Source organism: Sphaerodactylus townsendi, linkage group LG08, assembly GCF_021028975.2.
Source record: "Sphaerodactylus townsendi isolate TG3544 linkage group LG08, MPM_Stown_v2.3, whole genome shotgun sequence".
NCBI lineage: Eukaryota > Metazoa > Chordata > Lepidosauria > Squamata > Sphaerodactylidae > Sphaerodactylus > Sphaerodactylus townsendi.
Window position 1 is genome coordinate 21,023,527 of NC_059432.1, and position 14,712 is coordinate 21,038,238.

At 45.3% G+C, this 14,712-nt stretch overlaps 1 protein-coding gene across 2 annotated transcripts in view; it reads left to right on the forward strand.

The window, feature by feature from the left end:
• The window catches only part of ARID5B (AT-rich interaction domain 5B), a 254,225-nt gene that overhangs the window by 38,883 nt on the left and 200,630 nt on the right, over positions 1-14,712 (forward strand). For both annotated transcript variants that reach the window (XM_048505139.1, XM_048505140.1), the window contains exon 3: positions 712-937. In XM_048505139.1, coding sequence (XP_048361096.1) covers positions 712-937 — 226 coding nt within the window. The remainder of the gene's footprint in view (positions 1-711; positions 938-14,712) is intronic.

A 14,712-nucleotide genomic window follows, 5' to 3' on the forward strand; every position in this document is an offset into this window, starting at 1 on the left:
AGCTGTATGTAGCTGATGGGAAGGATTTTAGTAAAGAAAAGCTAACTATAATGATTGAAGTGTTGATCAGCTGTTAAATCTGGAGTGAAAGGATGGGGCCCACAATCTGGACATGACCCTAGCGGAGGAAGGGGAAGGTGAGGGGGAGTCCGGGGGTTTGCTGGACCAAACGCTCTGAAATTTGAATACAACGTAGCTCATGCCTCCCAACATGTTTTAAGCTAGGTAATTCGCCTGCAAGGGAAGGGAGTGAAAGGGACAGGGACAGCCACCTGGACATGGCCCACCCACCCTAGCAGAGGAACGGCAACGTTAGGGAGGGACGGGGTGGGGTGCCATGCAAGGGAACGGGAGAGAGGGAAGGGAGCGAGGGGCCCCATGCCCCTTCCTTGCAAGCATTGTGCAATGACACATGTTTGAACAGTTCGCTTCCCCTTTTCTTTCTTTTCCACTTCACCAGACTGAGCCACAGCAACACGTGGCCGGGCCCGCTAGTTATGTATATAAATGCTGTTTATATGAGAATAGCATGCATATATAAAATATATCATTGTGAATATACATAATTCTCTGCTTGGCTAAAATACTTGGTTTTGGTGGCAGGGAAAATGAGTCCAGCAACAGGCAAATAAGAAATGTAAGAAAGCAAGACCAGTTTAGTGTTACAACATGTGTTGGATCCAAATGTGACTCCCTCTTTTGTCTTGACAGGATGAAGTTATTGCTGCCTCAGAGAAAGTAACGGTGAAGCTTGAAGATTTGGCAAAATGGGCCCAGGCAGATTGCTCAAAATGGAAACGTGGCCTTCGGGTTGAAGCCCTGAGGCCTGCGGAACTGGGCAAGAATGGACAGAAAGAAGCCCTGACAAGGTTCAGGCAATCTACACACAACAGCGGCCTCAACTTCAAAGACATTTTGAAAGAAAAGGCTGATCTGGGTAAGTACCGATCCCCCTTCTGTGTTTGACTGGCCGCCATCTTCACTGGGGCTCGCCACCTGTGGGTTGAAGAAACTCCAGGTCTGCCGTCCAAATCCCTGCAAAACTGGTTCTATATGCTCAAGTTGGGGGTGGGGGGTGGGTAATGTTTCCCTATATGTTTCACAGACAGACGCTCAAATCTCCCTTGAGTGTGCAGAATAAATGGCTGGCTCTTTGGATCATGGCCATGTTAGTTGTTCTTCTTTCTAATACTGAGTGTGGACTTGGGTGCTCATTAAAATAATGTTCTCTGTAGTTGCATTGCAAGATGGTGTTCCTGCCTTGTGGATTTTTTTCAGGTGATGTTTAAATAGCTCCAAGGGTGAGCCATAAATAGAAGAAAGATTTTTTTAAAATTAAAGATGATACTTTGCCAACTTTGTACTGGTAGGACAATTGCCTGTGGCATACGCTGTATGCAAGGTTGGGTTGTTACCTGGTGTAAATCAGTGTAGCAGTGTTAGCTGAAAGTTGTTTGCTTCCCCTCTCCCCCCCTCTTCTCCATGCCTAACTTTATATCAGAAGCAGCAATTTATTTCACTGTCTCCAGATCCCTTGCAGCCTGGATTGGACTTTATAACATTTTATGGGCGAGGCCAAAAGGTAGGGGGATAGTTTTGTTTATGTCACATATGCTGAGGATCTGTGGAAGGCTTTGAGGTACTGGTGTTCAATACATCCAGCCCAAGAAGCTAGGTTCTGTGAGGTGGAAGGCAAAGAGAAGTAGCAAAAATGGTTAAAAGAGGGTATAAAAATAATGCGGATCTCCATTTCATTCAGCCCTTTATGGTTGAGCCTCCAGCCAGTAGTGGGATGTCCAGGTGGATGTTCAGTTTGTGTATCGCTGCCCACCTCTGGCTGAAAAAGGGAAACCACCTAACCAGCAAGGGAGCCTAGCTCATCCGCACAACAGGCCACCTCAGGTCGCGCTATCTTCCAGGTCATGCTTACTCACTCGTCTAAGCAACAAGAGAAAACAGTTACAATGATGGGACCATCCTTCTTTTTTCAGTTGCCTTCTCTTCTTTTCCACTTGACATCTGTCTGTTGTATGGTTGTCCCAGGTGGGTAGCCGTGAAGGTCTGTAGTAATAGAACAAAATTTGAGTCCGGTAGCCCTTTACAGCCCTGACCTGGATAGCCCAGGCTAGCCTTGTCTCATATGATCAGGTCTGGGAAGCTAAGCAGCCTTGGTTAGCCCTTGGATGGGAGACCTCCAAGGAAGTCTAGAGTTGCCACTTGGAGGCAGGCAATGGCAGACTGCCTCTGCTAGTCTGTTGCCTTGAAAATCCCACGAGGGATCGTGGTAAATCGGCTGTGACTTGACAGGGGTAAAAGTACCTTAAAGACCAACAAAAACAGAAAAAATAACATATCTGGCATACTGAGTTTTGACTCTGGAAAATTTTTGTGGACCTTTAGGGACTTGAATGTTGTCAACCCAGCCTTTTTCACAAAACTTGCAAAGGCACACATAGTTCTTCCTCCATTTTATCTGCATTATAATCCTGTGAAGTGGGTTAGGCTGAGTTTATGACTAGGCAGAGCCCACTCCTCAAGTTGTACACCCCAGTGGGAATATGAACTTGGGTCTCTCCCCACTCCTAATTCAACCCCCTAACCACTACACCACTGTGGCTTTCAAGAGCTGTGTCTCTTCCATCTCGAGATCCAAACCATATTTTAATGTTGTTGTCGCTTTTATGTGGTTAGAAAGAACACTGGGATAGTGTCCTTAGTGGCGCTAGCAGTTTTTCATTTTACAGTACATTTCCTAGCATGTGTTGGGCACCTCAGAAGGAGGTTCATGTTTCAAGGGATGTCATTTTATTTTTAACGCATTCTGGTTTTGTTTTCCACTAATAAACAAATAATCCTTTGTGGGGAGCTGACAAGCATCCAGTAATGTCTCTTCAGCAGCCAAAAAAAATGATCACAAATCTTTTATTGCAAAATTTCCTTTTTGCATGTTAAAGGAAAGAATTAAGGGGATATAATGGAATCTGAACTTGGCCAGCATGTTCATGCTGCTGAGAATAGAAGAAATTTAGCTCCTGACTCTGAAGAGTTTGTTCTTTATTTATTTTTATTTTTTAAAAAAAGGCTTCCTTGAGTGACTGATTAGACTGTCAGTAGCAAAACTAGGCCTCTATGAAGCCCAAGGGTATAGCTGGACATTCTGTTAATTAAGCTCTTAGCTTTGGGTAGTGGGCCCATTCTGGAAAAGGGAGACAAGAAAGCCTGTTATGGCTTTAAAAATCAAATCAAATATTATTTGATACCTTGAAATTACTGGAGCTGAGCAACCGAGAGGATTGTATATATTTTGCTTTCCTCATCGATAAATAACCCCAAGGACCCGACTCCTCATTAAGGGAGCAGCTTTGTCTAGCAAAACAAGGAAAACAACTTGCCAGGTTGTCCAAATAGGAACAAGGCTTTAATCAAAAGGAGCTGAAAGCACAGCTTAATTTCTTGCGGATGTAGCTTTTTTTTTTTCTTTATTCCCTGGTACAAAGGAACAGGTGATCAGGTCCTGGAAAGGAAAAGCAGAATTTGGTTGTCATCAATAATCCCAAGAACTGTTGGGTTTATGCCTACATACATTCTCCCACTTTTTGAGAAAGAACAAATTGTAAAAATTGTACACAGTTGTACACATGCATCTTTCACACAGCATGTTACAGGAGGTGCTTGAGAGTGTACCCAGCCCTCCATCACAGGGGGGGTGGGGATGGGGGGGGGGGCTCAGCTGCCTAGTATTTGTCCCGAAGAATTTTTCTTTGCAAAATAATGACAGTATCATTTTACAGTTTGGTATTTCTGGCAGCCATTATGTGCAGCATGGTTCTCAATGCTCAACATTATTTTTAAAAGGGACCTCCCCTCCACCATCCTATCCATGGTTTTGCTCACTGTTGTGCTTAGTAGATCTAAAACAAACAGTACATCTCTTTTCAATTTTTTTAATTTCACAGAACGTTGTTGTTGCGGAGGTGTTTAACTTTCCTGCAGAATTCAGTAGAATGTCTATCCCCCAATAAAGAAATGTAAAGAGAAAAATTACTGTACTTTCAAACCCGCAGTCCTAAGATTACTTTGGAGAGAGCTTCAATTATTTCAGTGGATCCTCCCTGCCCCAGTAAATGTGTTTAGAACTGGAGACGTTGAAAAGATATTCTGCTTGAAACTGAATAACATTCTGGAATAAGTTTGCAGTCCCCTTTGATCTCTGTAATTCTTTGTTTGTTAAAAATAGATATCTTCTACTCCTGGACTGATAACATTGCAACAGATAGCATTTTCCCCTTTGCAATCCTGTGTTACTATAGTCTAAGCCAGGGGTCTGCAACCTGCGGCTCTCCAGATGTTCGTGGACTAAAATTCTCATCTGCCCCTGCCAATTGGCCATGGTGGCAGGAGCTTTTGGGGATTGTAGTTCATGAACATCTGGAGAGCTGCAGGTTGCAGACTCCTGGTCTAAGCCCAGTGGAGCCAGTTGGCTTAGGCCAATGGTGGCGAACCTTTGGCACTCCAGATGTTATGGACTACAATTCCCATCAGCCCCTGCCAACATGGCCAATTGGCCATGCTGGCAGGGGCTGATGGGAATTGTAGTCCATAACATCTGGAGTGCCAAAGGTTCGCCACCACGGGCTTATGCCATAGGTGTCAAACTTGTGGCCCTCCAGATGTTATGGACTACAGTTCCCATCATCCCCTGCCAGCATCTGGCAGGGGATGATGGGAACTTTAGTCCATAACATCTGGAGGGCCGCAAGTTTGACACTTGTGGCTTAGACTGACCTGTACAATCTAATGTTATGTCTCTTTTAGCTTTGTGTGTCTCTATCTAAATGTGAAATTAGTATTTACAATGCTAGCCATTACTCCCAGGTACATTGGGAAGAATCCACCAGGCCCAATTGGCCATGCTGGCAGGGGTTAATGGGAACTGTAGTCCACGAACATCTGGAGAGCAACAGGTGGCAGACCCCTGATCCAGACAGTCCGACAAGGCTGGGTATATGCTTCGACTGTACAAAAGTGCACAGAAGTATGGCATTGATCTCAGTTCAGTACTTACAGCTGCAGTGACAAGGGTTGCCAACGGCCTCTTGGGAAAATCCTAGAGATTTAGGGGTGGAGCCTGGGGAGGGGGACGTTTGGGAAGGGAAGAGGCCTTGAACGGTACAATGTAGTAGAGCCCATCTTCAAAAGCAGCTGTTTTCTCCAGGGAAACTGTTCTCTATTATCTAGAGAGCAGATGAAATTCTGAGAGATGTCCAGCCCCTACCTGGAGATTGGCAACTGCAGCAGTGACCCAATAGGAGAGGTGGAGCTTGCCGGTTTCATAAGCACCCAGCCTCCCCTTTCTCTGATGCTGTCTCCTGGATTCCCAGATCCGTGGTATTATGCAACTGGCAAAAACTGTGTTTCTCTGTTATCTCAGATGTATGACAGGCATTGCATAGCTCAGTAGATTTATGGCTCCACTTCCGGCACCATTGTAAATATGTTTTGCTAGACCTGGAGGCAACACAGAAGAACAGGGAGTGGAAGGAGTTAAGGTGAGGCAAAGGAGCAGGCAGCAGGGGAAGAGAAGGTGGTGACACTGTCCTTGGAGTTTGTTGCAAGCAATTTTGGGAACAAGACAGTGAAGACAGATACTGGCCTGTGGGGCTGAATTTAATTTGATTTCTTGCAAAAGACAACTGGGAGTTGCAGCGTCGCCCCATTATTGTATTCCACCATGCCAAGTTGGCAAAGGAAGACTCAACCTTTTGACCTCTCTTCTCCAACCCGTTTACTCCCCAGGAATCCCATCCATATGCAAGGTGCTGCTCCCCCACATGGGGGCTGCGGATTAATGCCATCATCTTGTTCATGTAATTAAAGTTATTTCTTTCAGATGTTTATCAAAATAACAGAGGAGCAACAATACCGTACATGTAAAAATAGAACTGGTTGTGGAATGTATTATTCATAATGAGCATGAGAACCTGTTTTTCCAGAAGAATTGGTCTGATTAAATCATTCACTTCTAGGGCCTCTAGTTATTTTTTTGTTTCTGTCTTCAGAATTATTGAAGGAATTCTTTTTAAGCAAATGGACTTGCATACCCATATTTGGTAATCCAGATGAAAATAGCTGAATGAGTGGTTATTCATTTTACAGATTTTGAGCAACCATAACAGTGTAAACACGTCCATTAAACATGGGAAAGTTGCAGTTTGTAAATACATATCTATATTCCTTGGGCTACAGGCTGCAAGGGGGGTGGGAATCAAATTATTTTATATAACACTGCTTCGTACAGAGTCCCTTTAAGTGAAGTATGAAAGCTGTAGTGTGCGCTTTATTGGCCTATAAATATGTCATTATACTTGGACTACATTTATATGCTCCGGATTGGTGTTTAAGCCAAGAAAATATGTCTCTACAGGTTGACTTTTTATTGAAACCCTTTGAGGCATACAACAGAATGTGTTTTAGGATAAGGTTATTAAAACGACATTTTCATTTTTTTTTTTGCACAGGCTTATTGTCAGTTACACTGCCACAAACTGTCTGTGGATAGGCAGTTATGAATGGCCTTATCTCCGAATGTGTCTTTAGAAAAGTCTTTCAGTCTTTAGTTCAGTCTCTGGAACCAGCAGAAAGGAGCAGCAGTGGACAAGGCAACTGGCCAGGAAGAGCAGAGTGACCTGCTGGTGTTCATTTTGGAGGGCTTTTCTCAAAGCCACATCTTTTAAAACAGTGTATTTTAACAGGGGTTTGCAGGGGTTTTCTCTTTTTCTCCTTGTAAGGTTGCTAAGAGCTGAGACTGCTGGAGGTGGGGCTTAACAGGGGTTAACAGAGGTTACTCTTTGTCCTGGGCTGCTAAAGGTGGGGCTCCTGAGGTGAGTCATTCAGTCTTTAGTTCAGTCTCTGGAACCAGCAGAAAGGAGCAGCAGTGGACAAGGCAACTGGCCAGGAAGAGCAGAGTGACCTGCTGGTGTTCATTTTGGAGGGCTTTTCTCAAAGCCACATCTTTTAAAACAGTGTATTTTTAACAGGGGTTTGCAGGGGTTTTCTCTTTTTCTCCTTGTAAGGTTGCTAAGAGCTGAGACTGCTGGAGGTGGGGCTTAACAGGGGTTAACAGAGGTTACTCTTTGTCCTGGGCTGCTAAAGGTGGGGCTCCTGAGGTGAGTCATTCAGTCTTTAGTTCAGTCTCTGGAGACCAGCGGCGCGCGCCTAGCGGCGCACGCAATTTCTTCTTCTTTTTTTTAAAAATAAATAAATTAATTAATTAATAAGGACATTTTTTTGAGGGATAGTAGGTACAGATAGCTCAAAGGGGCACTGACTAAAAGTTTAATATCTAAATATATAAACAAAAGCAGATATGAAGGCAGGAAGCCAGCAGGGGGATGGGGCTTCCCAGTGTTTTGCACTGAGTGTCACATGTATGACTATCTGCCACTAGGCCAGAAGTCGTGGGTGTGCCCTCGCTGCAATGAGCTCCTGGCATACAAGGAACGTGTCCGTTCTCTTGAAGCCAAGGTGGCTTGAACCTGGAGAAGCTGAGAGAGGCAGTGAGAGGGCAACAAACAAGGCTTTCAGGGACCCAGCAGCCGGTCCCACTCCCAAGGTGACATCTCTTCAGATGTCATGGAGAATGAGAGTCTGGGTGACAGAGGGTGCCAGTCTGCGGTGGGGGAAGATGTTCCCTTAGATGGGACCCCTTCCTTAGTTGGTGGTCAGATATCCTCTCGCACTGAGGATACCCCCGGGGGAGGTGGGGGGCTCCTTGTAGTGGGTGATTCGATCATCAGGAATATAGAGAGTTGGGTTTGTGACAGGCATTGATGACCGCATGGTGACTTGCCTGCCTGGTGCGAAGGTTGCGGATGTCACGCTACGTCTAGATAGGCTGTTAGACAGTGCTGGGGTGGAGTCAGCAGTTGTGGTCCACATTGGTACCAATGACATTGGGAAATGTAGCCGGGAGGTTCTGGAAGCTAAATTTAGGCTGCTAGGAAAAGGTTAAAATCCAGGACCCCCAAGGTGGCATTCTCTGACATGCTACCTGTTCCACGCGCCGGGCGAGCTAGGCAAGCGGGAGATACAGGGGCTCAATGCGTGGATGAGAAGGTGGTGCAAGGCAGAGGGTTTCAGATTTGTCAGGAACTGGGGAACCTTTTGGGATAAGGCAGGCCTGTACAAAAGGGACGGGCTTCATCTTAACCAAAGAGGAACCAGGCTGCTGGCGCTCAACATTAAAAGGTGGCAGAACAGCTTTTAAACTGATCCCTGGGGGAAGCCGACAGGAGCTGAGGTGACTTCGGTTCGGAATACAGAGTCCATGGGGATGCAGACAGAGAAGGAGGTTTTTTTAAATCAACCACATACAAGTGAAGAGCACAGCAATGTGATAAGTGATAGTGTCTACAAAAGGCTAGAGGGCAAAACACATAAATCCCAGGTTAGGGACAGAGACAGAGTATACAAGTGTCTCTATGCTAATGAGTAGAAGCATTAGAGCCTAAAATGGGGAGCTGGAGTACAGAGTTTTGAAGGAGGACATTGATATAGTGGGCATCACAGAGACATGGTGGAATGAGGAGAACCAGTGGGATGCTGTTATCCCAGGTTACAGGCTCTACAGGAAGGATAGGACAGGGCGTATTGGGGGTGGAGTGGCCCTCTACATCAAAGAGAGCATAGTGTCACATAAAATAGACAATGCAGGGGGGCTGATTCCCCTACAGAAGCACTGTGGATATCAATACCAGGGGTGAAGCATAGTTTAACATTAGGAATATATTATCGTCCCCCTGACCAAAGCGCACAAGAGGATTCTGAGAAGGAAAAGAAATTAGAGAGGCAAACAAAAGCAAAAATGTTGTTGTAATGGGCGATTTTAACTATCCCCATATAAACTGGAAAAATGCATGTTCAGGTCATAGTAAGGAGAGAACATTCCTGGATATGCTAAATGACTGTGGCTTAGAGCAGATGGTTGTAGAACCAACCAGGGGAGATGTGATCCTAGATCTAATTCTATGTGGGACCCAGGACCTGGTGCGGGAAGTCAGTGTTGTTGAGCCGATAGGGAACAGCGACCACAATGCTGTCAGATTCAGTATCTCTGCATGCGAACAAGTGACAACTACTAATGTAGTTACATTTGCCTTCAGAAAGGGAAATTTCTCAAAGATGAGGGGATAGTGTAGGAAGCTGAAAGGGAAAATCAAGAGAGTCAAAATGTCCAAGATGCTTGGAGGTTATTTAAAAACACAGTCACAAAAGCTCAGCTGGAATGTGTTCCGCAGGTTAGGAAAGGCAGCGCCCAGTCCAAAAGAAAGCCACCATGGTTAACAAGGGACGTTGAGGAAATTATTAGGAAAAAAAAAGATGTCTTTTAGAAAATGGAAGTCCAACTTAACTGATAAAGAATACCAGAGAGAACACAAATGGTGGCAAAAGAGAAGCAAGTTAGCTGTAAGGGAGGCAAAAAGGATTATGAGGAACACATGGCTGTGAACATCAAAACCAGCAACAAACAGTTCTTCAAGTACATCAAAAGCAGCAGGAAGCCAGCAAGGGAAGCGGTAGGCCCGTTAGATGACAAAGGAACAAAGGGTGTGCTAAAAGATGACAGGGAGATTGCAGAAAAGCTGAATGAATTCTTTGCATCTGTCTTCACCCAAGAGGAGGTGAGGAAAATTCCTGCACCTGAACCAAGCTTCTTAGGAGGCGAATCCGAGGAACTAACAAAGATAGTGGTAGACAAGGAAGAAGTTCTGGCAGCCATTGATAAACTAAATGTTACCAAATCCCCTGGCCCAGATTGCATTCACCCAAGAGTTCTTAAAGAGCTCAAGCATGAAATTGCTGATCTTCTCACTTTTAATATGCAACTTATCCTTGAAATCAGGCTCCATCCCTGAAGACTGGAAGATGGCCAATGTCACACCAATCTTTAAGAAAGGATCTAGGGGGGGACCCGGGAAATTACAGGCCAGTCAGTTTGACATCTGTTCCTGGTAAATTAGTAGAATCTATCATTAAAGATAAAATTATAAAACATGTAGAAAAGCAAGACCTGCTGAGGAAGAGTCAGCATGGCTTTTGCAGAGGCAAGTCCTGTCTTACAAACTTGCTAGAGTTCTTTGAGGGTGTAAACAGGCATGTGGATAAGGGGGAACCAGTGGACATTGTCTACTTGGATTTCCAAATGGCTTTTGACAAAGTTCCTCACCAGAGACTACTGAGAAAACTCAGCAATCAAGGAATAAGTGGGGAAGTCCTCCTATGGTTGAGAAACAGGAAGCAAAGAGTGGGTGTAAATGGGAAATTCTCACAATGGAGAGATGTAGGGAGTGGTGTCCCACAAGGATCCATTTTGGGACCAGTGCTCTTTAACCTATTCATAAATGACCTGGAAGTAGGGGTGGGTAGCGTGGTGGCCAAGTTTGCCGATGATATCAAATTATGTAGGGTGGTGAGAACCACAAAGGATTGCGAAGAGCTCCAAGCGGACCTTGATAAATTAGGTGAGTGGGCTAAGAAATGGCAAATGCAGTTCAATGTAGCAAAATGCAAAGTGATGCACATAGGGGCAAAAAATCCAAACTTCACATACATGCTACAGGGGTCAGTGCTATCAGTCACAGACCAGGAAGGGGATTTGGGCATCTTAGTTGATAGTTCCATGGGAATGTCAACTCAATGCATGGCAGCTGTGAAAAAGGCAAACTCTATGCTGGGGATCATTAGGAAAGGAATTGAGAATAAAACTGCAAAGATTGTCATGCCCTTATATAAAGCTGTGGTGCGACCGCACTTGGAGTACTGTGTTCAGTTCTGGTAAGCCCACATCTCAAAAAAGGATATTGAAGAGATAGAAAAAGTGCAGAGAAGGACTTATCGAGGATGATTGAGGGACTGCAGCACCTTCCTTATGAGGAAAGGCTGCAGCGTTTGGGACTCTTTAGTTTGGAGAGGAGACGTCTGAGGGGGGATATGATTGAAGTCTATAAAATTATGCATGGGGTAGAAAATGTTGACAGAGAGAAATTTTTCTCTCTTTCTCACAATACTAGAACCAGGGGGCATTCATTGAAAATGCTGGGGGGAAGAATTAGAACTAATAAAAGGAAACACTTCTTCACGCAACGTGTGATTGGTGTTTGGAATATGCTGCCACAGGAGGTGGTGATGGCCACTAACCTGGATAGCTTTAAAAGGGGCTTGGACAGATTTATGGAGGAGAAGTCGATTTATGGCTACCAATCTTGATCCTCTTTGATCTGAGATTGCAAATGCCTTAACAGTCCAGGTGCTCGGGAGCAACAGCCACAGAAGGCCATTGCTTTCACATCCTACATGTGAACTCCCAAAGGCACCTGGTGGGCCACTGCGAGTAGCAGAGAGCTGGACTAGATGGACTCTGGTCTGATCCAGCTGGCTTGTTCTTATGTTCTTAAAAGGAAGAGAAAGATAGAGTCAGAGCTGAGATTGAGGGAAGAGGCACAGAGCCGGGTGGGGTGTGTGTGTGTGGACGGATGTGGAATTACTTAATTCAGTGCTTGAGGGCACTGTTTGTTGGTGTGGTACAGCCGGTTTCCACCCCCCCCCCTTCCCTTTCTTTATTTACTGTTTTAAATTCATATATCTTTATTGTATTGGGAAATGGCCTACAAATGGTTGCGGTTTCAAACAGGGCTGTGTTGTGTATAGGTCAGTAATTGAGGGACCGTTTGCACAGTGGTTTATCTTGTGCCCAGCCTGGTGCTTTATGCTTAAGTGGAATTTGGGGAGACTGTTGTAAGGAAAAGTACCTTCTCCTCCCTTGTTCTGCACACAGGCCGAATTCCCACTGAAAATTTAATCTTGATACAACCAAGTTTCAAAAGAATCGGCACCTTTTCATCAAGGTTCCAATGTCCTCACTGCAGCATGTTTCTAGTGAAGACATCTAGCTCTGTCCCGGGGGGGGGGGGGGGGCCTGCTGTCAGGGGTGCAATTGTTAAGTTAGCAGCACCAAAATTTCAGAGTATCTTTAGGAGACCCTCCTGATCACACCATCCAGGTTTGGTGAAGTTTGGTTCACGGTGGCCAAAGTTATGGACCCTCAAATGTGTAGCCCCCATCTCCTATTAGCTCCCATTGGAGTGTTTTTTCAAAAAGGTGCATATACAAGCAGGTCCAGGAAAATCCCCTGATTAAGGGGGGGGGGGGAGCGCCAGAAACGGGACTGATCTGTGTTCCGTGGTTCGGCTGTGAGGAGATTTCGGGGGAACCTGGATATTTCGGGTGACTATCCCAGGATTAATCACCAATGAGGAAATCACCACAGTTTGCTAGGGCACTTGCAGTGGCCAGTGAGGATTACTCCATCTGTGGCGTAGGGTTATTTCCGAGGACAGTCAGAAAGTTAGGCTGTGGCATGTGACCATTGTCGGTGTGTTTGACAAGTAGTGACGGTCAGTCCCTGGTTGGTCTGGAAGGCACATGATCCAGGAACTTTGCTGAACAGACATCAGTCTTGTTTGTGCATGGATGGGAGACCCTTGGCTGTGGCTCAGTGGCAGAGCCTTTGCTCGGCATGCCAGGTGCTGTATGCTTTTTTGACCACAGGGGAACATGGGAGGTTGGCTATTGCAGGGGAGAACCAGGTTGGATACAGCCCATTAAATGCCACCAAGGCCTAGCATGCTTCTTCAGAACCTCAGGATGGGCTTGCATGTTCCACAAGGAAGTGTTCAGATTTGTTCCATGCCTCTTGATTGGGGCATTTACACTGAGAGAACTTGTGAAGCTGCTTGGTCTCATTGGGTAGGGTTGCCCACATGGTGAACATTAATGTTAATTAATTACATTGAATATTACTTTTAGTAGAGTTGCTTGGGTTTTTTAATCATGGGTTGGGGGCGGGGGTTATTACTTTTTACAGCTGTCACCTCTCCTGAGCTTTCGGGACGTCCCAGAACTGATGTTGGCCGAAGTAAAACAACTAAATATTTGTCGCAACACTGTACAAAACAAATAAATATTTGTCGCACCACTTTTGAAGGGGAGGTGTGTGGGCATGTGCGAAGCATCAGTTTTGCATATACTCCTCACTAATGGTTTGGTGGGGTATACTATCTGTCTTCCTGGGTCCACTGCCTAGTATTATAGCATTCATTCCCAAGCTGTTAGCATTACTGCTTGCACTTACAAATATTTCCATTGTGGGGAGGTAAAGAATGGTTCTTCTCAAGAATGCGGTTACTGATGGCACCCAGTACTGTATCTGTTAGCCCTCAACTTACAGGACTGCAGGGGCATACTGCCCAGGGGGACATATTGGATCAAATGTCCCTGACTGCGGCCATTTAGTCATGTGGGGGGGAATTGCTCCCTCCCCCACCCCTCCTCCATTCCCCCGGGTTCTATAATGTGATGGTGACTTTGAGATGACCGGGTGCAAAAAAAGTTGTTTGGTCATGGTGGGGGAGGACGGCTGCCCATACGGGGCTGGGGGGGGGGCACTCAGATTTTGCACCAGTCCACATTTTTCCTAGATAAGCCTCTTCAGGACTGTGAGGCGGTTTGCTCACAAGTCCTTTGCAGGGACTGTAGAGTACACATTTTGTAGGTCCCATCCTCCACTTGTGTGACATGGTTACAAATGGCTTCTTCCTTAGATCTTGGGAAAACCCAGGGCTGTTAAGATTATACATCTCTTGGCTAGATAGCTCACTGGTCTGACTTCCATATACAGCTGTTTATCTGTACAAATGATACAGTTCTATGTGGTGGTTGATGGTCTGTGAAACTCTGTAGAAACTTAATGAAGCACCTTGTTGCTTTTCTGTATAATCTAAGCAATATTTCCAGTGTGTTCAATGTTCTCTTGGGTACGAATAGTCAGGCCTTTTACAGAAGCCATTTTAAGGTCAGGACTGTACATCTCTCTAAATGCCTGTAGTCCACCCCCAGCCCCCAATTTTTCACTTGTCCCCATTTTTGTCCAACTATTGAATGTTTCCCCCTCCCCCAAAAAAACCCCTTTTCTTTTAGGCCACAACTGCAGCTTCAATCCAGAGCAACCGGAAAGGGTTCATTGGAGGTTATGTTTGAGCACATATTCTATGAGTCCCCTGGGGCTGCTCAGCTGCCCAGTGAGATTTGGGATGATTCAAGTCCTTTTGGCTTTTCCCTTTCTGCGAGGATGCCCGTTCCATTACTTTTGACACATGTGATAGCGGCAGTGTATTTAAACCGGCTGAAAAGCCTGCGTTTGACCAGCTCTTTTTAAATGATTGGCTTGGCCAGGGCTGCTTTTCAATTTGGGGTCAAAAGTTACGGAATAAAAGAGCTAAGTCCTTCTGCATTGTGTTCATCAAGCCAGCTTATCAAAGCGATTGTCAGCATTTCATCTTTGATTCTGCTGTTCTTGCGGCCATTCCCAGACTATGAATTACCTGAGATAGTTTGAATTTTGTAATTTCTTTTAAAATGTCCACCGGTATATCAAGGCTTTCCTGTCTCAAAGCGGCTAACAAAGAAATGAAACGTGGCACAAACCAGCATAAAAGTCTGTCCCACTGAGATACTTTTGAAAGTATTTTCCCTGACCCATAGTGGTCACGTGGCCATAGTTGCCCCAAATGCTAGAGCGGCAACCATTGCAGGCCAGTGCAAAACATCAAAAGCCAAAGTGGGCTCCAATCTTAAGCACACTTACTAAGGGGAAAG